At 50.4% G+C, this 19,709-nt stretch overlaps 8 protein-coding genes across 10 annotated transcripts; 3 read left to right on the top strand and 5 right to left on the bottom strand.

Annotated features, from left to right (window-relative positions):
* Nucleotides 1–1,493: 1,493 nt before the first annotated feature.
* Nucleotides 1,494–3,264, top strand: ALTATR162_LOCUS3461 (uncharacterized protein; the record flags this gene model as incomplete). Its single annotated transcript, XM_043311069.1, has 4 exons — nt 1,494–1,613; nt 1,661–2,012; nt 2,064–2,135; nt 2,192–3,264. The coding sequence occupies 4 exons, from the start codon at nt 1,494–1,496 to the stop codon at nt 3,262–3,264; spliced, it is 1,617 nt and encodes a 538-aa protein (XP_043167004.1).
* A 139-nt stretch (nt 3,265–3,403) lies between these two features.
* On the bottom strand, nt 3,404–4,099 carry ALTATR162_LOCUS3460 (uncharacterized protein; the record flags this gene model as incomplete). Its single annotated transcript, XM_043311068.1, has 2 exons — nt 3,404–3,666; nt 3,745–4,099. 2 exons carry the CDS (start codon nt 4,097–4,099, stop codon nt 3,404–3,406), a joined length of 618 nt encoding a protein of 205 aa, XP_043167003.1.
* Nucleotides 4,100–4,782: 683 nt separating this feature from the next.
* On the bottom strand, nt 4,783–6,569 carry ALTATR162_LOCUS3459 (uncharacterized protein; the record flags this gene model as incomplete). The annotated part of the gene is made up of 6 exons (XM_043311067.1): nt 4,783–5,208; nt 5,257–5,576; nt 5,627–6,031; nt 6,081–6,160; nt 6,207–6,391; nt 6,441–6,569. 6 exons carry the CDS (start codon nt 6,567–6,569, stop codon nt 4,783–4,785), a joined length of 1,545 nt encoding a protein of 514 aa, XP_043167002.1.
* Nucleotides 6,570–7,623: 1,054 nt separating this feature from the next.
* Nucleotides 7,624–8,566, top strand: ALTATR162_LOCUS3458 (uncharacterized protein; the record flags this gene model as incomplete). 2 transcript variants are annotated; one of them, XM_043311065.1, is made up of 5 exons in its annotated part: nt 7,624–7,806; nt 7,856–7,960; nt 8,011–8,366; nt 8,416–8,483; nt 8,532–8,566. In XM_043311065.1, the coding sequence occupies 5 exons, from the start codon at nt 7,624–7,626 to the stop codon at nt 8,564–8,566; spliced, it is 747 nt and encodes a 248-aa protein (XP_043167000.1). The 2 variants fall into 2 exon arrangements, with proteins under 2 accessions (XP_043167000.1, XP_043167001.1); XM_043311066.1 differs by lacking the exon at nt 8,532–8,566 and having other exon boundaries at nt 8,421–8,469.
* Nucleotides 8,567–9,662: 1,096 nt separating this feature from the next.
* ALTATR162_LOCUS3457 (uncharacterized protein) lies at nt 9,663–12,216 on the bottom strand (the record flags this gene model as incomplete). 2 transcript variants are annotated; one of them, XM_043311063.1, is made up of 2 exons in its annotated part: nt 9,663–10,586; nt 11,434–12,216. In XM_043311063.1, 2 exons carry the CDS (start codon nt 12,214–12,216, stop codon nt 9,663–9,665), a joined length of 1,707 nt encoding a protein of 568 aa, XP_043166998.1. The 2 variants fall into 2 exon arrangements, with proteins under 2 accessions (XP_043166998.1, XP_043166999.1); XM_043311064.1 differs by lacking the exon at nt 11,434–12,216 and adding an exon at nt 10,650–10,745.
* Nucleotides 12,217–12,844: 628 nt separating this feature from the next.
* On the bottom strand, nt 12,845–14,052 carry ALTATR162_LOCUS3456 (uncharacterized protein; the record flags this gene model as incomplete). The annotated part of the gene is made up of 3 exons (XM_043311062.1): nt 12,845–13,664; nt 13,720–13,923; nt 13,979–14,052. The coding sequence occupies 3 exons, from the start codon at nt 14,050–14,052 to the stop codon at nt 12,845–12,847; spliced, it is 1,098 nt and encodes a 365-aa protein (XP_043166997.1).
* Nucleotides 14,053–14,599: 547 nt separating this feature from the next.
* ALTATR162_LOCUS3455 (uncharacterized protein) lies at nt 14,600–15,930 on the top strand (the record flags this gene model as incomplete). Its single annotated transcript, XM_043311061.1, has 3 exons — nt 14,600–14,782; nt 14,834–15,131; nt 15,185–15,930. The coding sequence occupies 3 exons, from the start codon at nt 14,600–14,602 to the stop codon at nt 15,928–15,930; spliced, it is 1,227 nt and encodes a 408-aa protein (XP_043166996.1).
* A 381-nt stretch (nt 15,931–16,311) lies between these two features.
* Nucleotides 16,312–19,580, bottom strand: ALTATR162_LOCUS3454 (uncharacterized protein; the record flags this gene model as incomplete). Its single annotated transcript, XM_043311060.1, has 3 exons — nt 16,312–17,040; nt 17,089–19,187; nt 19,241–19,580. The coding sequence occupies 3 exons, from the start codon at nt 19,578–19,580 to the stop codon at nt 16,312–16,314; spliced, it is 3,168 nt and encodes a 1,055-aa protein (XP_043166995.1).
* Between the last annotated feature and the right edge of the window lie 129 nt (nt 19,581–19,709).

Below are 19,709 nucleotides of genomic sequence, written 5' to 3'. Positions count from 1 at the left end.
ATTACGTTAGCTATCACACCTATTCTGCATGACAGTAGGACGAGGAGGTTCTTTGATATTCCCAGGCCGCCGCGATTATTCCCGTCCACAAGACTGTCAGCCACTCGACGCGTCGAAATCCAAAATGCGCACTGCCGCACCCTTCGGTCTGCGTCTTGGTTCGTTACTTTTTCGGACATCGCCTCAATCAAGACATGTGGGCGCGTCACGCTTGAGCGGTGTGAATGATGCTTTCGGGGCTACGCGTTGGCGGACATTGATATGCGCCATGTTCTTCGGTGACGGGTCGCTAGTTGCATGTATAGAGGTTGGTGATGCAAGCGTGGTGACGATGGTGCAGTACTGCCAAATACTATTGCACACACGTGAAGTTATTTCGTAGAAGCGTACGACACCTGAAGGTTGGCGCAAAACCCTCAGGTTCGGTAGAAAACGATCAGCACAATTGCATTGAATGTCACAAATGGTTTCAATGCCTATGTAGATTTGGCGCGAGCAAGCACGGACAATCAGAGGTCATGTGCTCCGGGGTTTCTAACTTATCAGGGGTTTGACAGCTGGGGATCGATAGACTTATGCATGCGTCGATCAGCCATAATTAGCGGTTGTCAACTAACCTCCGGACGCACTTCGATGAAACTGGATAGCAAAGTGCCGCATTGCATGTGAGCTTAAGACGCGGTACTTTTACCCCAGGTTGGTACGCATTGATGATGACGTAATCACCTGAAACCTTCCTTTCCCCAACCCCTCCTGTTTCATCCTTCCCGCACAAGCTACACTCCCCTTGCGAATCTTTAACTAAAGCCGTTGCACCACCACTGCAACCTCCCTAATTCAATTTGCTATCCCGTCTTCCCAATGCCGTCAGTTGCGTCTCATCGCATTCGGACCACCATGTCGCTAACAAGCCGTACGCCTCTCATTGCATGAAGATACTATGCGGGCAAGTTCCGTCCACAGCTCGATGTAGCGCAAACCTTCTTTGCCTCCAGAACCCATCAGTCCTTTCACCGACCCACAAAGCCACACAGGTGTCGCGTGGCAAAGATGCGAACAGCCGAGAAGCGCCGTTAGACCGGCCACACAAGCTTTGTCCTTGCAGTAGAAAACTAGATCGTCGTGGATGTTGTGCGATAGACCCAACGACTGCCGAACGCATTAGTTCACCTGTCCGTCCATGTGCCGTGGTTGAACTCGAGTCAAGCCGTTACGACGGCGCAAGACTACTCGGAGTACAATACCACGTGTGGCGTTTTGGCGTGATGACCATGTTACATGATTGGCTCCAAGATCGGAGGCACTACATTGAGCCCAAACACGCTTTGCAAGCCTCCTCCGATGGGAAATTCGACGACATAGTTTGACAGCGCTGGAATATGCCGCATCTCCTAAAGTGATTCGCCATCTGCTCTGATGAAAAGTCGCCAGTGCTTCTAGCCAGACTTCATGTTCTGTCTGCGTTACAATCTCAAGCGGAAACCACCCACAACATGCATCATTATGCGCTGGTTTCGGTCTTTTGTTTCCTCTTGACTTTCGGTCATGTCCACGCGTCGGGCACCTACATGGATACGAGAGAATTAGGCATTGCTGATATCCCCGCATGTGGAGTACGTGGTTGACTATATCGTCTAGTGTTACTGCTAATGATGTTCAGCTCCTCTGCATGATCTCCACGGTTCCCGCGAGTGGCTGCTCCCTAGATGATACTGCGTGTATTTGCAGCAACACAGCGCTTGCGGCAACGATATCAACATGCATGCTTGCGAACTGTACCATGCAAGACAGTCTGGAGACCGCCAGGGTTCAAGCTGATCTTTGCAACCTCTCTGAGGAATCGCAGCGACTCGACATCTTTATGTGGACTGGTATCATATATTCCTTAGCTGTTGTCTTTGTATGCCTTCGAATCGCAGGCAAACTAGTGAACAAAAGGCTGGCGTTGGATGATTATATTGTCATCTTCGCTATCGTCTTCTGCGCATTGCCTGTAGGATGTGCGCTGGCTAGTAAGTCAACATGACTGTTATACAGCGTAAAATGTAGCTAATGCAACATAGTGACCGAGCGAGGCTTTGGTGAACACCTGTGGAACCTCGAGGACGGAGCGCTGCTACCCATTCTCCGCTACTGTATGCTTCATCATAATCAACGTCATCGGCAGCATTACTATACTAACACAAATCAGTTTTCGTATGCTGGTCGACCTATGTTGTTGTCCTTGGCCTTATCAAGGTTTCCCTAGTCCTCTTCTACCTCGAGATTTTTCATACACCGAGCTTCCATATCACCGCTTACGTCGTTTTGGCCGGGATTGTCATCAACTCGATCATAATCTTCTTCTTGACGATCTTCATATGCAATCCGATCGAGTCTTTCTGGAATCGAGACGTTAAGGGAAAGTGCTTAGACCTCCAGGCAATCGCCTACGCGAACTCCGCAAGTGCCATTGCGCAAGACTTCATCCTTCTGGTCCTACCTTTGTTCTTCATTCGCAAGCTGCAAATCAAGCGTTATCGGAAATTTGCAGTAAGCTTCATGTTTGCCATTGGCACTTTCGGATGCATCGCGACTATCGTCCGTCTCCACACTTTGACGAAGTTCAAAATATCTGTGGATCCTACCTGGGATTACGTTCCGGTCACTATTTGGACGGAGCTAGAACTTGCGGCAGGGTTCGTTTGCGTATCACTACCATCCGTACGGATATTGATGGTCAAACTGCTGCCTGAAAGCGTTAAAGAATTCTTCTCTCACGTCACCCACCCTTCGAAACAATCAAAACAAAGTAACTCGGATCCAAAGCATGCACTTCCGGTAGCACAGCAAGCACAAAAGGAGTGGTGCAAGCCTTCGGGCTGGAGTTGGATCTCGCTGGGTGCTGATCAAAGTGAGCCTCAGCTAGGTCCCAGGAAGAGTTTCATCAGCGGTCGCTGGCCTTGGGTTGCAACGTCACCTCTCACTTCGCACTTCTCTTCGCATACACGAACCGGCTCTCGTCGCCTGAACTCTGCGATGAGTAATTATAGCGACGCTGGCGTTGTACTTTCTCGGCCTCCGTACGGTTACCAGAAGAATGCTGTAGAACTGAACGAGGTTCCACAAGCCAAGTTTGGAGCTAAAGACAGACATGACGACTTTGACGACGAAGTCACTGCGTTACCCGATATCGAGTGTCTACCCGAGCGATCGTATTCACATGAGCGCACAATCAGTCCCAAGAGACTAGCCAGAGTGTGGAGTCGCGACAATCCTGTATGAGCAAGGAAGACGATGTCTCGAACACATGGAAAGCGTACTCTCGGATCCAAAACATTATTTTGATCTCCTAGACCCTCTTCCTTTCCACCGACATTGTGCCACATAAACTGGCGCTAACTGGAAACGTTATTCGTCACTCCTAAAACATTATGACAGTACCCGAAACCGCATCGGCTGTCTTTTGCTGATCTGTTCGGATCCATGCCATACCCAGTGCCAGCAAGAGATCCATACCCGGCGCTACATGCACGACCCACTCGGCATGCCTGTGCGCCCACTTGGCGTGTCGAGAGACAGTCATGACCGGATTGCCGTTAGCGACAAGGCCTCTCTCTTCGCCAGCGACGTCTTTTTCGAACTCGATATTCTGGTTCTCGAGGTACTTGTCATGGATCGTAAGGTCTAGAAGGGACGCGCGTCAGTCAGGAGAAGAGGGGCAGAGGCGGGGAAAGAGTAAAGACGAAAAGCGAGACGACGTACCCCATTTAGGAATCCTCCATGAGATCTTCAACTCAACGTCCCATATCGCTTTCGCATCCGCACTCCTCAGTGCCCTATACTCCGTCTCGAGCTTGATGTTGTGTCGCTCGACATTGATCCGCATCGCTTCTTGTCCCTCCATCGTCTTGAACAGGATTACATCTGTTTCTTCTTCTTTGATTTGAAGGAAAGGGGCTCCAGCTTTGCCGTCGGGTGTAAGGTAGCTCACCAGACTTTGGCATTTGCCTTTGGGTGTGTCTTCGTTCTTCATGAGGAAGGTCTCTTGATGCTGGGCTGTCCAGTTGGGAATTATTACGAGGCCGGGTAGCGGCATAGGTGGAAGGGTTGGAGTCATTGTAGGGTAATTTCGATATAGCAATAAGGTTTTGCAAAGACTGAGCAAGTGGAAATACGTCCGATGATGCGGCCGAAAATGACAGTATTAGGTTCTATTCTGTACACATTATCCCCACACCCCGTTCTTCTTATTCTCCTTATACTATAAAGCCGTCAGCATCTGACGTCGTCCCGTCAGCACCGTGTAACACTAGTAAATAACGTTCGCAAAGGCAAAGATCGGTGTTCATTTGACCAATCAGCGGTTTCCGGGTGTTGTACACAACAGACAAGCACACTGCCGAGACGTCCTTCAGTGTTGGTTCTCCGCATGTGGAATTGTAACCTCTAATCACATTACGGCGCAGCACCATGCAGATGTTTGGCGTAGTCCGTCGGAAAGTGCTGTGAGGGTGTAGAGCTGAGGATCCCGCCCTGCGCCGGATGACTGCCGATGTGGCGTACCAACCGCTAGGCGAAAGGTTAGCGCTATGTAAGGGGCGACCCTGGATCCTCCTCGATCACTTTTCACGCTGTGTGTGCGGGGAACGAGCCTCCAGGAGGAATCTGGGTTCGCTTTCGATTTGTCCTCGTTTCTTGTACATACACCTGATTCAGGCGAGCTACGTGTTGAAGCAGTTCATCCTCATATCTACATACCAAGAAAGCAATGTGTACAGTCCTACCCCATCCGTCGCTGCTCTACTCATATCGGATGACAGGCATTTGAAACGTCCTGTGCCCGCTAATGAACCAATGAGCGAGGGCTCCAAGCACGACAGCACCGAAGATTGGCCCCGCATAGTTCATGTTATCTCCTGTTACTGGCAAGACCTGTGGAAACGGCATCCAAAGTACAACAAAGATCAGGTAGCATAGCGCAAACATGTTGATGGGTAGGCCGATAGGACCCATCTTGAATGGTCCGTATGGAGGTGGTGGGCCTCGTATTTTGCGTAAGAGTATAAAGAGGATTGGGAAGAAGTACGATATGTGCAGGGCGAATGCTTGGAGTGAGATGAGCGCATTGAAGGCGGTTGCGCTGGCGATGTATATCAAGGAGAGACATGTTACAATAGTTCCAACGAGGAGTAGGGCATTAAGTGGGAGTTTGAGAGTGGGATGCACCTAAGATAGTCAGTCAATGCAAGATTTAGAGTCAAGGAGGAAACGTACGTATGAGAAGAAGTTAGAGAAGGGCAAGCCGTTATCGCGCGCAAACACCCACACTAGCCTCGAGACTGAAGCAAATATGTTAAAAAGTGCAAAGAAGAAAATCACCGCTATGAGCGCGGTGAGAACATTGGCTGCCACTGAGGAACCTGTAATGTTGTAGATGACCCACAAAAGTGGAAGCGGCGTAGCGACGACATCGTCGAGAGGGCCCATGTAGAAGAGGAGGATGGTCGCAAAGATGACAAGCATTATCGAGTTCGCGACACAGGTAATGATTATACTGCGCGGTACGCGCGTGCGTACCTTCCTCACTTCGTCGCCTATGTATTTAGTCAGTAGAGGATGGCTATGTCAAGAAGTACGAACATACACATGTGCAGAACACTGTCTGCTCCAGTGACGGAGAACGTCATGCTCAGAAGGCCCAGTCCCCAGGATACGCCCTTGTTATTCCAACCGGACTCTTCCCATGTGAGTGTTTTGAAAACGAAGTCAGGGTCGCTGCGCGGTCCAAACACAACGAAGACAACAATTACCACGACGAAAAGACAGATGTGGAGTATGCCACCCGTAATCTCGAATGCGTCGAGGAGCTTACGAAACCAAAGGTTGAACGTGAAGGGAACAACCATGATCGCGATCATGATGAGACTGGTGTGCAATCGCTCAGGAACGTAGTTTTCGTTGTTGAAGATTGCTAACGAGGTGATCATGTTGGCAAGGATGGAAGGTGGTCCGGCACAAGCGAAGCACCAGGCGCCGACAGTGATCCATCCTATTTGTGATGTGAGTTGCGGTAAGTGTTAGTGAGTATTTCGGCCCACCTTGTAGTAAGCCCCAGAAACGAGGAGCAGCAGGAGCGAGATTGGCTGACCAGCGGTATTGAGCACCTACGGTCGGATCTCTGCTAAGTTGTTAACAAAAGTCTAGTATCATTGCTGAATACATACATCGAAGCCAGCTCTGCCAGCGAGAAGCCAACGGCACAAGCGCCAACGCCTGCCAAGATACTGCCATAAAAGATGGAAGCTGGCCCACCGTTGGTCAAGGCGAATTGGAAGGTCACCGCAAACGACTCCCACGAAGCGAGAATGATAACCGCGAAATTAATCACAGCTGAAAGATTTATGTATCGCTATTCTAGTCAATACTTTTGCTTGCTGAAGAGAATCAATGAAGCCTACCTCGAGCTGATTTGCCGATCGTCCTCCAGGGCGCGCGTTAGGGAGATTCACTCCAGGCTTTTCGCTCTGATTGGATCCTCGCTCGACAACTTCGAGGTCAGCATCCGGCTTGTAGGTGCTGAGCTCCATGTTGGCACGAAAGACTCCAAAGCAGTGGGCAGTGGGCAACGTGCGGAACTGCAGAGACAAAAGGAGATCTTGAAAAGTGTTGACCCCACCATTACTTTAGAAGAATGACCGGGGACTCCGAGCTGCGTTACATGAGAAGTCATGGTGATTGGTAACCCGTCTACTGAGTTATCTAGCTAAACTAGACATGAATGGGGTCCGACAATGTATGCACGGTATCTTATCAAGGTCTATCAATTATCCGTTCCCATTGAAGATCATTTTTCCGGCTCCGCCGCACTCAAAAGGTTAAATCCGACGCGTCACGCGTCCCATGAGGATACGTTCATGTCGTTCATCACATGGAGCGAGATTTGTGTTTACTTCAGCAAATAGGCTCGAGTGGACCCGGGGCCGCCCGCATGGTGTCCGGAGCGAATAACGGCCATTTGGCTTCTTTGCGCATAACGTGCTGCGGGGGTTCTATGCGATACCACTGGCTCGGGCTCCTTAGATACAAGCAACCGAGATAGGATTGAGCGAACCGTTCTGCTTCATCAATATCCATCAAGTTTACCTAGGCGTGGGACTCATGTCGCCTGGATCGATCTTTTGTCTTCCACCGGTCGGACTACCATCGTTTGATAAGAGGAGATGCGTTACTTTGCAACGCAGCTCGCACTGGTTGTAACGATTGAGTCGTCAGCAGGTGCTTTAGCGAGGTTCGGCTTGGAGAGGCGCAGCGGATAGACATGGGCATTGCGGAAAACGGACTAGCCGCCATGCATATGCACAGACAGTAAGCATGTGGCGGATTCAAAGACGGTGAAAATACACGAATGAGGTCCTATCTCCTAGCGGCTTATATTGGAGGCCCAAGCATGGGGTACTCTTGGGTTGTTGGTAACAAATGCGTACCCAACATGTCTCCGAGTGTACGGCTGAGAGTCGGTGTGATGAAAGTAAGACAGAGCCGTGCGGGGATATGCTTCAACGTTCAGCATAAGCTGCACATCTCCCCAGAGTTGGTCACTACACTACTCAATGTTTGCTACTCTTCTGTCGGTTCTGTACAATGGTACCCGCAGGTTCGGATGAAGGTCGTGGCAACGCCGCAACGAAAAGGATCGGCTTCATCCTCGTCTCCACCTATGCATGGACTATCGTAACAGCGGGCGTGCTGGTCGCGCGGTTCTGGCAGGGTCATTACCATAAAGTCGAAGTCGGTCTTGACGATGTAGCAATCATTGCGGCAACTGTAGGGCAGTCCAACTCTTTGAAAGCGAACGGCACTGATCTCGTCATAGGTTGTGTATCTAGGCGCGACTGTTAGTTGGCAACATGCCATTCGTGGTGGTCTGGGAAAGGACTTGAACGCTCTCAGTGGTGAGGATATTACACTCTTCTTCAAGGTTGACTGCTCCATTGGGGATGTGTTTCTAAGGCTAATTAGTAGTTGTAGGCGATGTACATTGCTGGGATACTTGTGGTCTTTGCGATGGCGCTTGCAAAGCTATCTTCTGCTTTACTCATCGACCGTGTAGTCCCACAAACTCGAAGAGCGAAAACGATCCTATTCGGCATGATTGCAATATATGCGATATTCTCACCCTTTGCTATATCTTTCCAGTGCGGAATCGCGCAATGGACTACGTATTCGCTGCGATGTAACCATGGTGGCCTTGCGATCGCAGTCATAGTATGCAACATTACTACCGACCTTTTCTTGGTTTTTTGGATGGTTCCGGTCCTTTGGAAGCTATCGTTAAACAAAGAAAAAAGCCTGGCAACAGCGACGCTCTTCGGTGTTCGAGCAATGTACGTTCGGTAGCCTGGTCAACAATATGTTGTGGTACTGACTCTGTAGTGTAGCATTCGTTGCTGGAGGTCAGATATGGGCCACATTGAGGTTGGCTTCTAGTCAAAACTCCACCCGTGAGTGATCTTGGAGGCACCTAACAGCAGGAACCTGACGAGATACAGGTGATGCAGCTGAATTAGCCGTGCTCACTCAGTAAGTTCAATCCAGTCGATACTCTCCAAACCTGACGGTTTCAAGGTCCGTTTCCAGTCTCTCCTTGATCTTAGCAAGCGTTCCACGAATCAAACGCATTATTGGTGTTGGCGGCAGCGGTATGGTCTACCCACAAATACAAGAGACTGAACTCTCAGTCCCTCGCAGGTCTTCTAGCTGGCAAGATTCTCGTAGTACGGAACCGAAACTGGTGCCTTCTGACATTGGGGATTTCACGGTGACTGTGTCGTCGAAAGGGACGAAGGACAAAAAGAGGAAGATGCCGTGCAAGCACCTGCATTCTGATTGGCAGACGCTCACGATGGGGACTTCTACCGACGACCAGGCCAGCACATCAAGCCTATTTGGTCCGGATGAACAAGAAGGTGTAATGATGCGACAGGATGTGATCGTGTCTGTAGAGGATAGAAAGCCTCGGAAGACAGCTTGTAAACGCGAAAATTGATGACGTAGTGCTACCGGCCGGAGCTCATATCTTGAACTTATTGTCTGTGGCTGAGAGTATGAAACGCAATATATCGAGACGAATAGGCGAGCCAAACGTTGGGGATAGTGTTCACACAACGTAATGCGAGATGTCGTGTTGGTGCTGTTGTATGCAAAGGACAACGATCGCGTGTCGGATGGCTGGTTCTCCACTCCCCTAGCGGCGCCGCGCTCCACGTCCCTATAGCGCAAGAGCGAGACGTGCACTCCTAGGCCCTTTCCATCCTGTCATATCGCGCCTGATACTGTATTCAATTCACGGCCCGAGGCTTTCGCTTAACGAAGAAAACACTTGCGCTTGTGGCGAACAAGATTAACAACTAGCTCTGCTCTAGTTAGATGCCAATCGAATGAAACCCCCCTTCGATCTGTCATCGACCCAAGATCGGTTTGAGCTTGTATATGCTAAGGTCCGGGTCGCTGTTTTCTTACACATATAGAGAGCGTTCTCAATGAGTAGTGGCCAACGGACAAATCGGTATTTGGAACTAGATTGAAAGATCCCGATTCAAATATGGTGATACAATCGCTATCAGACACAACATAACTTGGGCCCAACCTTCTTTCAATGTCCTGAACCTCGGTAACCCTCTTCAGAAGATAGCCACAGCATTCGGCAAACTCCCTACACCCCCCGGTACATTTACTGGCTTACTAACAACCAAAAACTCCCACCTTCCCTTCTCCCTACACATCCCCGCCAGCGTTTCAAAGTCCCAAAGCTCACCAATCGGCATCCCCCACATACTAAGCATACACGCATGCAAACTACTCTCATAGCTCTCCGGCGGCCAAACCTCGAAATTCGCATTATCCGTCGCAGCCGCCGCAAAGTAGTTGTCGTATAAGATATCCTTCATGGACTCCGTCGCATCGAGGCCTGCGTAGAAATGTTTATCTAGCGCCATGGTGCCGCGTTCTGATCTCTCGGAGGTGGAGAGGGCGTTGTATGCTGCGAGCCAACCGGTGCGTATCAAGAGTATGTCACCAGTTTTGAAAGATGTGCCTTGGGATTCGGCGCATGCGAGTAGATCATCGGCTGTTATGGGGTGGTTGGTAAAAGGGTCATATGCTTTCCCTGACTTCTGGGCCCAGGAGTACACGTCGAGGAGGATACCGCGGCCTATAATGCCTTTCTTGGCCCAGGCGTCGATACCGAGTTTTCTCGAGCGCTCAGGTGCTTCTTCGCCGTCTTCTCCATCATCATCTACATCAGCCATGATTTCGTCGGAGAGTACGCCGTTGTAGTGACATTCATATTTTGGATGCGCGAAGTGGCGGAAGCCATCCCATTGACTGCTACTTTGCGTGTTGAAAGCTACTTCATCATCGAAGGCGCCGGGGCCTATGGTTTTGATGCGGTGTTTCAGTCCCTTTCGTCCGAAAAAGGCTGGGCCGGGGACGTTCAAGGGCAAGTCCAGTGACACTGATTGTCCAGTCTTGACATTCTCTTGTGTTGCTTTTGCTATTCGCTGCGGAGTGAGGAGGTTAAGTCGACCTAGCTCATCGTAGCCGCCCTAAAACGTTGGTGTATAAATTAATATGTGTCTCAAGTGTATTTGATATGTTGGAGGTGTTACCCAAAACCAAGCATTATCTTTTGGTGTACCTGCAATATGTGGTAAGGCTGAGCGTTTGGGGAAGGTCGATGCGTCGCCGTCTGGGTTCAACCGCATTTTAAAAGAATTCTTGATAGCCTAAGAATTCTTTGCAAAGATAATAATCTTGGATCAAGGATTACCTGGAGATGGACGTAGACAGTTTGAGGGTGGCAGTTGGGGTATTTCAAGTGACGTAGACAATCATCGTGCGTGCATTGCTAGCGCTTCCCCGCGCCTCACTCTTCTACTGTATTCAGTGCTTGATAGAAGCTTCAAGCACCTCATACAGTGAAGAAACTAGATAGGTGCTAAAAACTCTTCTACTACGTTACATCCTAGAACCGCATATAATAGAAAAAATAAAAGATATCCTACACTAATGTAGACGTCTAAGCTGTCTAGATGTATATATAATATTTTTGTTTACGTTGTCGTAGTAGGCAACGTAGTAGAAGGTTTTGTGCATCTGTATGGTTTCTTCCTTGTGTAAGGTGCAAGCCTTGTGCTATCACACCTATCTTATCTGTAGCTCTAACTGTTTGGGGGTGGACAGAATGTTTGTCGTCTCAAATCAATGTTTCGCACGCGCATAGCCACTCTCCTTCCCAGGTGCGCGCGAAACCTTAGAAGGCCTGAGTGTTACCATCGGTGAGACCCTCCGATCTCCTTTCCATCACATGCTGCTCTCATGTCGAGCGCTGTGTCTCCTCGCCTCTGCCGTCCCTTTCACACTTTACGAAGCCGTGCAGGTCTTCTTGTGTACCTTCCAGTCCACCTTTTGACACTCCTGCGAGCAGTACCTCGCCTTCTTACACTTTGCACACGCCGAGAAAGCCTTACCATCCTTCGGACTTCTCCCACAATTAGTGCAATCCCCTTCCTTCCTTGGGCTCCTTCCCTTCTTGATAACCTCAGTCATAGCCGGCACTTTTTTATCCAACATCTCAATCAAGGTCTTGATGTTCATACCATCCGTGTCTTTGGAGTCGATATCTCCGCCATGCTCAATGTACCACTTCATCATCTGCACATTCTTGCTTGTGTCGCCATGGATATCAGCTTGACCTATTTCGGAACCCGCAGTGGCATTGAAACGGTTTTTTGTGTTGACGGATGCTCCAGCATCAAAGAGGATCTGCGCGAATTCCGGCTGTACGTAGGGTTTGGTTGAGATTGACCAGAAGAGGGCGGTGCTGCCCACAATGTCCTTTCCGTCGACTGGTACTTTGAGGTCGTTGGCTAGATATCTTACAATGCCCAGCAACTCTTGCTTCTTTTGTGGCAACACGTGCAGTGCCGGCAATAGCACAGAGTAGATAGGCGTACGGGTAGGACCCCATCTTTTTGAATAAAGGTCCTGTCTGACAGTCTCGCGAGCTTCTTCCGTTCCTCCGAGTTGCTTGATCATCATTTCGCAGTAATTTTGCAGCGCATCGAATTCTTGATTGAAAGCAGCAAGGAGAGTCTGGCCAACTGGATCCGTGAGGTCACGACTGGGCTTCGTAGGGTTATTGTAGGCCCAACCACGAAGTTCCATACCGTCCATGCCCGCGAGCTGTTCATCTGAATTTTTCATATCTTCCAAGGACCTTGAAAACCACGCGTTAGTAATTCAATGCACATTCAGATGGTGTCTTGTGCTAGATACCGGTTCGATCGCGGCTGCATGTTCTGCAACATTTGCATGAATTTGGCCGACATCCTGTACGTTTTGACTGTAATATGTGGACAAGGTAATTGTACGTGGAGCAATTTTATGATGTGAAGTTGGGCTGCTCAATATTAGAAGCGGAGGAGGGGTGGTGGCATGGTCTTTTCGCGCTCGAGGTTATCGATTAGCAGGCGCGACTATCACACCCGTGTTTCAGGGTCTTGCTTTTCGCGGCAACCGAAGGTGTCCGAGTGCCTCGCAGCCGCTATTTCTGAAATGTCAAATGAATTGGAAATTGGATCAGGGAGGAAAAATATATTAGGCGATGAATAGTTCCAACAAGTCCTAAAAGACACTCATTTCGAGCTTCCAACGCCAGTCTCCGACTCTGCATCCAGATGCAGAGTGTTCACAATCCCTAACATTGGAGGTATCGCATATTCAAACGCCATTGAGAATACAAGCATCGCCAGACTGATATGCTCGTACTTGATTCAGTTCCGTATTCTAGACTAACCAGCGTCTACTTCTTTAGTGCCGCATCGTAGAGACTGACAAGTATACCAACTAGCGAGCCGATTTGTAGACCATAGTATCCTCCGGGTACGTTGTTTCCCACACGCGCAACGGCATATTCAGAGAAGGGACCCCAGGCACTTGGCGCGAGGGCCAAGTTGACAGTCTCTCGGTAGGCACTGTATGACAATATTGCCCGTGCAATGTTGAAGATAAGCGGATCAGCGGGGTATTGGCGGTCCGAAGACTTGCGCGAGGTGTTTGTGCGAAGAGTCAGGTTGAAGAAGTATGAGAACATGAGCGGTAGCACCCAGCTAGTGAGCGACCAGAGAGTAGCTGGTGACCACCAATCAGCCGAGAGAAGTACCCAGAAGTTTGGTCCCCGGACGTCTTGACTATTCGAGTACGAGCTGAAGGCGGTGGGTGTCGCGAACAATGGAGTCGTGTCAAGTGTGTTCCATTGCAGTCCTACAGCCTCCACGAGCAGGATAATGGTCTGGATTGTAGCAACCGAGCTTGCGTTTTCGCGAACGAATTCCTTGAGCTCATCGATTCGAGTCCTGTCCCATAGCTCAACAGCCTTGGTTTGAATTTCTTGGAAGGACTGATCTGCGATTTCAGCGAGTTGTGCAGGCGATGCTGGGATGTCCACTTCATTGAACACTTCAGAAACGCGACGAGATACGGCTTTCGCCTTCGGTTCGACTTCAGAGAGTACCTCGGAAACACGACGAGGGACGGCTCTGGGCTTTGGTGTACGCGCGACAACGCTGCGAATTTCTGGTGTAATGATGGGTGTAGACGTAGTGATGGGGGTAGACTCTGGACTGCGCGAATGTTAGCTTCGGCGCGTAACGCGTCGCGTATCCGGGTTCAACGTACGAAGGGTCCTTGTTCAGCGTTCGGCGACGCGTCGTCTTGGTAGCTGTGAAGGGTTCTGACGGCGAAGACAGTTCGCGCTTGACTGGCGAACCATTTCGGCCATAGTAGTCGCGAAATTCGGGAAGTTTGGCAAAGGTCGACTCGTTGGAGTTGAGATGGCTCCCAAGAATCTGCACGAGATCATCCTTCAGAAGGCCGTCGGCACTGCAAATCACTCGTCAGTGCTGCGATACATGCGCAGGATCAATTCCTAGCCTACTCGGGAAGTCTAGCCTTCTGCGCAAGGTCAATCAAGTCAGCTTTGCGCTTTCTCTGAAGCCACGAGTGAGACATGGTGAGTGGTATAGATCAAGTCGCGTAAAGCCTGCGATCAAAATGAAGCAAAAATTCAAGCAGAAAAATGCGTCGTGGGCGAAAAAGGTGGGGGCGGTGTGGTGTTGATCGGATGCAAAGAGACTCAAGATGTAAACACGATGGCTGGGGCTCACGTGGGTCATGACTGGGCGCTAACTGTCGCAGGGCTTAGCCTAGGTTATATGCTGATCTGCAGCGACAACACATTTGCCTCTGAGCAAGATAGATGTGTTGTAGCTGTCTTGGTATCATTCGCGTAGAGGTAGTCTAGGTAGTCTTAACTACATCAAGCCGTCGTCTGTCCCCGTGCTTTTGATAGCTGATAACCAGGGCTTGCAGGGATGTGGCTGCGCGGTCCCGGTCTTGGCCGAAATTTTCCAGAGTGAACATCATCGCACGGCCGCAGTGGCAGCAACGTCACTCTTTGAAGTATACCCTTGCACATTCCATCCTTCTCTACACTTGCTGTTTTCCACTGTACCAATCTTCAATCACTCTCCAGCACACCACTGCCATCGAAGCGCTCATGGTACTTGCCCGCGTGGCCAACTTCTTCACAAACGGAGACTCTACCACCGACCTGACCGACGGTAGCCGGAGAAATGTCGCAAACACAGTACAAGCAGTCGAACTTCGCATGGAGGATACCAAGTGGGGAGCAATGGAGGAGGAGGTAGACGAGGAAGCTGCGCGGCCGCCGTACCTACATGTGAGGATGCCTAGTCTGCAGAGATGAGGGATGCCAATTGATCACAAACAGGCAATGCTGGCAGGAGGAATAGGAGGGACCACTGGTGACATGTTGATGCATTCGCTGGACACTGTCAAAACACGACAACAAGGCGACCCGCACATGCCTCCGAAATACACGTCAATGGGCAACACATACTACACCATATGGCGGCAAGAAGGCTTCCGGAAAGGCTTATACGGAGGAGTACAGCCAGCGTTCCTCGGGTCTTTTGCAGGCACAGTGTGCTTCTTTGGAGCTTATGAATGGACCAAGCGGACCATGCTTGATTATGGAGTTGCGCCCTCTGTCGCATACTTCTCAGCCGGTACACCTTCCCCGAATCTACTCAAATTTATTTACATACTGACATATGTCCAGGCCTTCTGGCCGACCTCGCCGCTGCGCCCGCATACGTTCCATCTGAAGTCCTCAAGACCCGCCTGCAATTACAGGGCCGCTACAATAACCCTTACTTTAACTCGGGATATAATTACCGTTCCACTATGGACGCTGCTCGAACAATAGTAAGGACCGAAGGTTATAGCGCCCTCTTCCACGGCTACAAGGCGACACTTTGGCGTGACCTGCCTTTCTCGGCATTACAGTTTGCATTCTACGAAGAGGAGCGGGGTTGGGCGAAGAAATACATTGGCTCAAACAACATCGGCCTGCCGCTGGAGATTGCAACGGCAGCGACTGCGGGCGGCATGGCAGGTGTCATAACAACACCACTCGACGTAGTCAAGACGCGCATCCAGACACAACACAACGGCCCATCTCCTGCATGTCCCATTGCGCCGAAAGCCTCACTGTCGCCCGCCGCGGCCTCGAAACACTCAATCTCATCGCAAACGACCAAGCCATCATCAACCCAAAGTCGACCAATATCCACCTCCTCCCCTTCAACAACACTGAAAGCCCACGGCGCCGCGACCCTCGATACCTCATCCGTCATGACCGGCTTGAAGATAATATACAAAACAGAAGGGATCGCTGGATGGTTTAGAGGCGTTGGACCGCGTGCGGTCTGGACAAGTGTACAGTCGGGGACCATGTTGGTACTTTACCAAACGCTGTTGCGGTATTTCGAGCAACATCCCTTGTCGGGGTCTGAAGATGTATAACAATACTGTACGACTTGTAAGAATAAAGGGAAAAGAGTATGAATAAGAATAGGGTATAGATGCATCAGCGGCGTTTTTTTGTAGAAACATGATCGCTATATGCGGTTTTGAAGCGATAGATTTGTGAATAACAAGACATTTACACTCATAACACTTGGTTTGTCCGGGGAGTACTTTAATACATGATATTCCTATGACTGAGCAAGTCGTAGCTAATCGGAACGTATACATCCGCCCAATACTACTATTTAACACATCCCAAACCCTGCTCGTACTCTTCAACCCATACCACCACCTACCTTGCCTGATCTCCTCAATCCTCCGTATCCGCTTGGATCTCAAGACCTTCAACCGACTCATCTTCCAATGTTCGAAGTGATTTTATCTCCCTCTCTTCTCACCCTCCTGTTCCGCTCCACCACCTGCTATCGTCCCTCTCTTAACCCTCCTAAAGCAAGCAAATTGCACTTTCGTCCCCTCCCTCAACCTCTTGAGACTCACTCTCAAACTACCCAGTTCATCTTGTAACCGCACCCTCGCCGCATTATCCGTCTTCTGATCCAAGACTTGGTAGATATCAGTCTGGATCTGCGACGCCTTCTCCGTAGTATACGAAGCTAGCGTCTGAGCCATGAACTCGACGTCGAGTGTGGCTTGCATGAGTTGCGGGAGGGAGATGGTCGATAAGTTGGGAGACTGGAAAGTTGTGATGAGGGAACTGGTCGTGGATTCGAAGAGAGCGCGCAGGATACGTGGGGTAAGCGGCGCGGATGTGGTGGAGGATTCTGTGTGCACGATTACGAGATCGAGCAGGACGGTGAAGACGTAGGGGCTGGGGTCGCGGTCTGCTACGCTCTTTCGTGCGTCTGGTGGTGGCGCCCAGTTTGGACTGAAGATGCCGGATTCGATTGTGTTGTGAATCTTGGTGGCGTGCGGTTTGGTATAGGAGCGGAAAAGTTGCGCGTCGAGTTGGGAGAGGACGTCTCGGATGCGATTTGTTTCGTCGGTGAGTTGGACGCTGAATAATGTCTCGAAGAGAGTGAGGAGCTGTGGGGTTATCTCTGTTTGGAAAGCGGCCATGTTGGCGAGAGTTAAGAGGAGGCGGATAGACTGATCTGTGTTAGTAGAAGTTGGAAGACAAATAGTAATAAAGTCTACCTTCTTATTGGCGTCGACCCTGCCCCAGTCATTACCGTTCTGGTCGTCTTGCTCATCGATAGTAAGATCATCGCCCTTGATCTCGAATTCGGGACCCAAAGCTTGTCTGCCTTTCTCAGCGCATTCAACCATTCCGCTCAGCGTCCTATATAAGCTGGTGACGAACTGGCTTCTGACCATCTGTAGTAGCTTGTTGCTCGGTGGTACAACCACATCCACTCTGGTTTTGCTTGATGCCTCAACATACAGTATCTTCTGAAGGTTGTTGAGCAGAAAGCTTTGTACTGCTAGGAAACGTTGGGGCAAGTTTGTAGTGTCTTTGCGATCAACATGACGAGTCCAGTCCTCAAGCACTTTCAACTTCTCGGCGTCAGTGTTCCAAGCTGCACACACAGCTTGCACGCAACGTTCGCGTACACCACCAAGTAACATGCGCAGTGCTTCGTCAATGCGACCGCCACCACCAATCTCGGGAACTTGCAATGACGCAAGCTCATTGGCTGCAGTGCTAATCAAGACGAGCATCTTTGATAAGTAGTGAGACCCCGAAAGCGCATTCGCATTAGGAGGCCAGAAGGCATACTTCTCCCAAGATTCTCCGCGACTAGGTGAGGGTGGTGGGGCTTTCGCAGGATCGAACCTGAACCTCGACGCCGACTTGGGACTCAACGCTGCGCTCAATGGTGTGCCTGGTGTTGTTGGTGTCGGACTTGTAGGTAGTGGTGACATGAGCATGGAGACATCCTCGATGGGAGGATCGGAGAAGAACGCGACTAGGTGGTCCCGGAGGATAGTGATAAGTTCGGTTGTTCCTCTCTCGAGCTCGGCTTTGTTCTCACTGCTGAGGCGGTGGTGGACAGACGACTGGCCATGATTACCTGTTGGGAAGTTCCGTTGGGCGCGACCAGAGAGGAACGACTGGACAATCTCCCAGTATTCAACGAGTTCAGCCAGCAGTCCAGTTTTGTTTGAGAGCAGGGTACTCATCGACGCATACACGTGTTCCCAGAACTCAGACACTTTCGGGGTGTCAAGCTTCGAAGGTTCGGCACTGACATTGTTGCTAGTGGGTACCGAACGGAGCTGCTTTTGCAGCATACGCATGCTCGGCTTTTCGCCATTCGCTAGATGACGACGAAGAATCTCAATCTCAACCAGCGAATGTTGGCATTTGGAGTTGAGCTGGAACTTGAGGTGTTCGTAGCGTGAGAGCAACCATACCCATATTGGGTTGTCCTCCACACCTAGCTCTAGCATGATGGAGATGATGCTCAGGTACTCATCCGATTTGGTCTCCTCACTTCCGGTCTGTAGGTGTGTGAAATGCGCTGCGGTCAGGCGTTTCCACGAGTCACGCTTGAAATGTTCAACTTGCCGCTCAACGTCTGACCACATCCTGGCTGTCACAATGACCTGATGTATCTCCGCATCAGTCAGCTGCGTCTTTGCAGACGTTGCCTGTTCTACAATGTATCGAGCTTCCTCTGCGTACTTTCTCGCGCGCTTGTATTCCTCGGTGATTGTTTCGTGGTCTTTCCGGCGTATGGCGTCCTGCATGGCAGACCCAACCTCAAACAACCCTCGATGGTGTTCGACAGACTCCATAATAGATTTGAGAGTCTCCTCCCTCTCACGTCCATTTAGCGCAGGGCCCCAGACTTCTTCCGCTTTGACTGCGACTTCAGTCAGTGGTACCTTGATGCCATGTACTCCGTATTCACTCTCTTTAACCAGCGCATTCTTCCTCTTCTCTGTAGGTACAGCGTCAATCATGGCTGGTGTCAGAGACGCGCTCGTCTTTCGGCCTGAGAAGCTCGATCGACTCCTCTCTCTGCCAGGCTGAAGAGCCTTGGGGGATTCTACTTGCTCTTTCCCTTGGTCCCGCATCTCATTGTATACACGATCGATGGTAGCTTTGGCGCCTACGAAGCGATCGAAGTTGGATTCGACGAGGACTTTGAGCGAAGCCGACTTCTTCTCAATTGAACGGGAGAGGAAGTCAAGACCAGCGAGAAGGGAATCGGTGGACGCTTCATTGTGGACTTGCGAGAGGAACAGAGAGGGCGAGAAGGTAGTAGAGCTCAAGAGGAAGCGGTTGCCTGTATGCCCATTAGACGGGCCTTGTGTGTATTGCTATATTGCTGAAACATACGCAGCTTGATATCGTCCTCGACTTGAATATTCTTCGCCCGCAGTACCTGCACTACACTCGGGTACATGCCCAGCGGGTCCTGTTCGTCCTTCTGTACCAACGTCTCAACGCCATCTTTCGATCGTTCTGCCCCCGGAACCTGCCGTGAGTATCTGGAACTAGGCTCTAGCACTGAATATCGCGACTTAGACCGCCGTATCGCTTGTGGTGTAGCTTTGGGTGCCGGCTCATCGAACGTATCCTCTTCGTCGGCTTCGTCCTTCTCCTCTGGCCAGGTTGCGGGGTATAGTGTCGTGAGATTGTACTTGTTCAAGATCTCCGTCTCTATAGACGAGCTCATTGTAGCTACAGCGAGAGACGTTCGATTGTGGTTTCTAGAAATGTGGTGGTGGGACGTCGGAGTGCTGCGTGTCGCAAGTGGCAGCTCGCTGAGACGCGGTTGCGACTGCCAATCAGACGCGCGCAGTTC

Source organism: Alternaria atra (assembly GCF_907166805.1).
Source record: "Alternaria atra isolate CS162 genome assembly, contig: 22, whole genome shotgun sequence".
NCBI classification, from domain to species: Eukaryota; Fungi; Ascomycota; class Dothideomycetes; order Pleosporales; family Pleosporaceae; genus Alternaria; species Alternaria atra.
The sequence above is the reverse complement of the archived record's forward strand: the minus strand, read 5'-3'. Positions and strand labels throughout refer to the sequence as shown.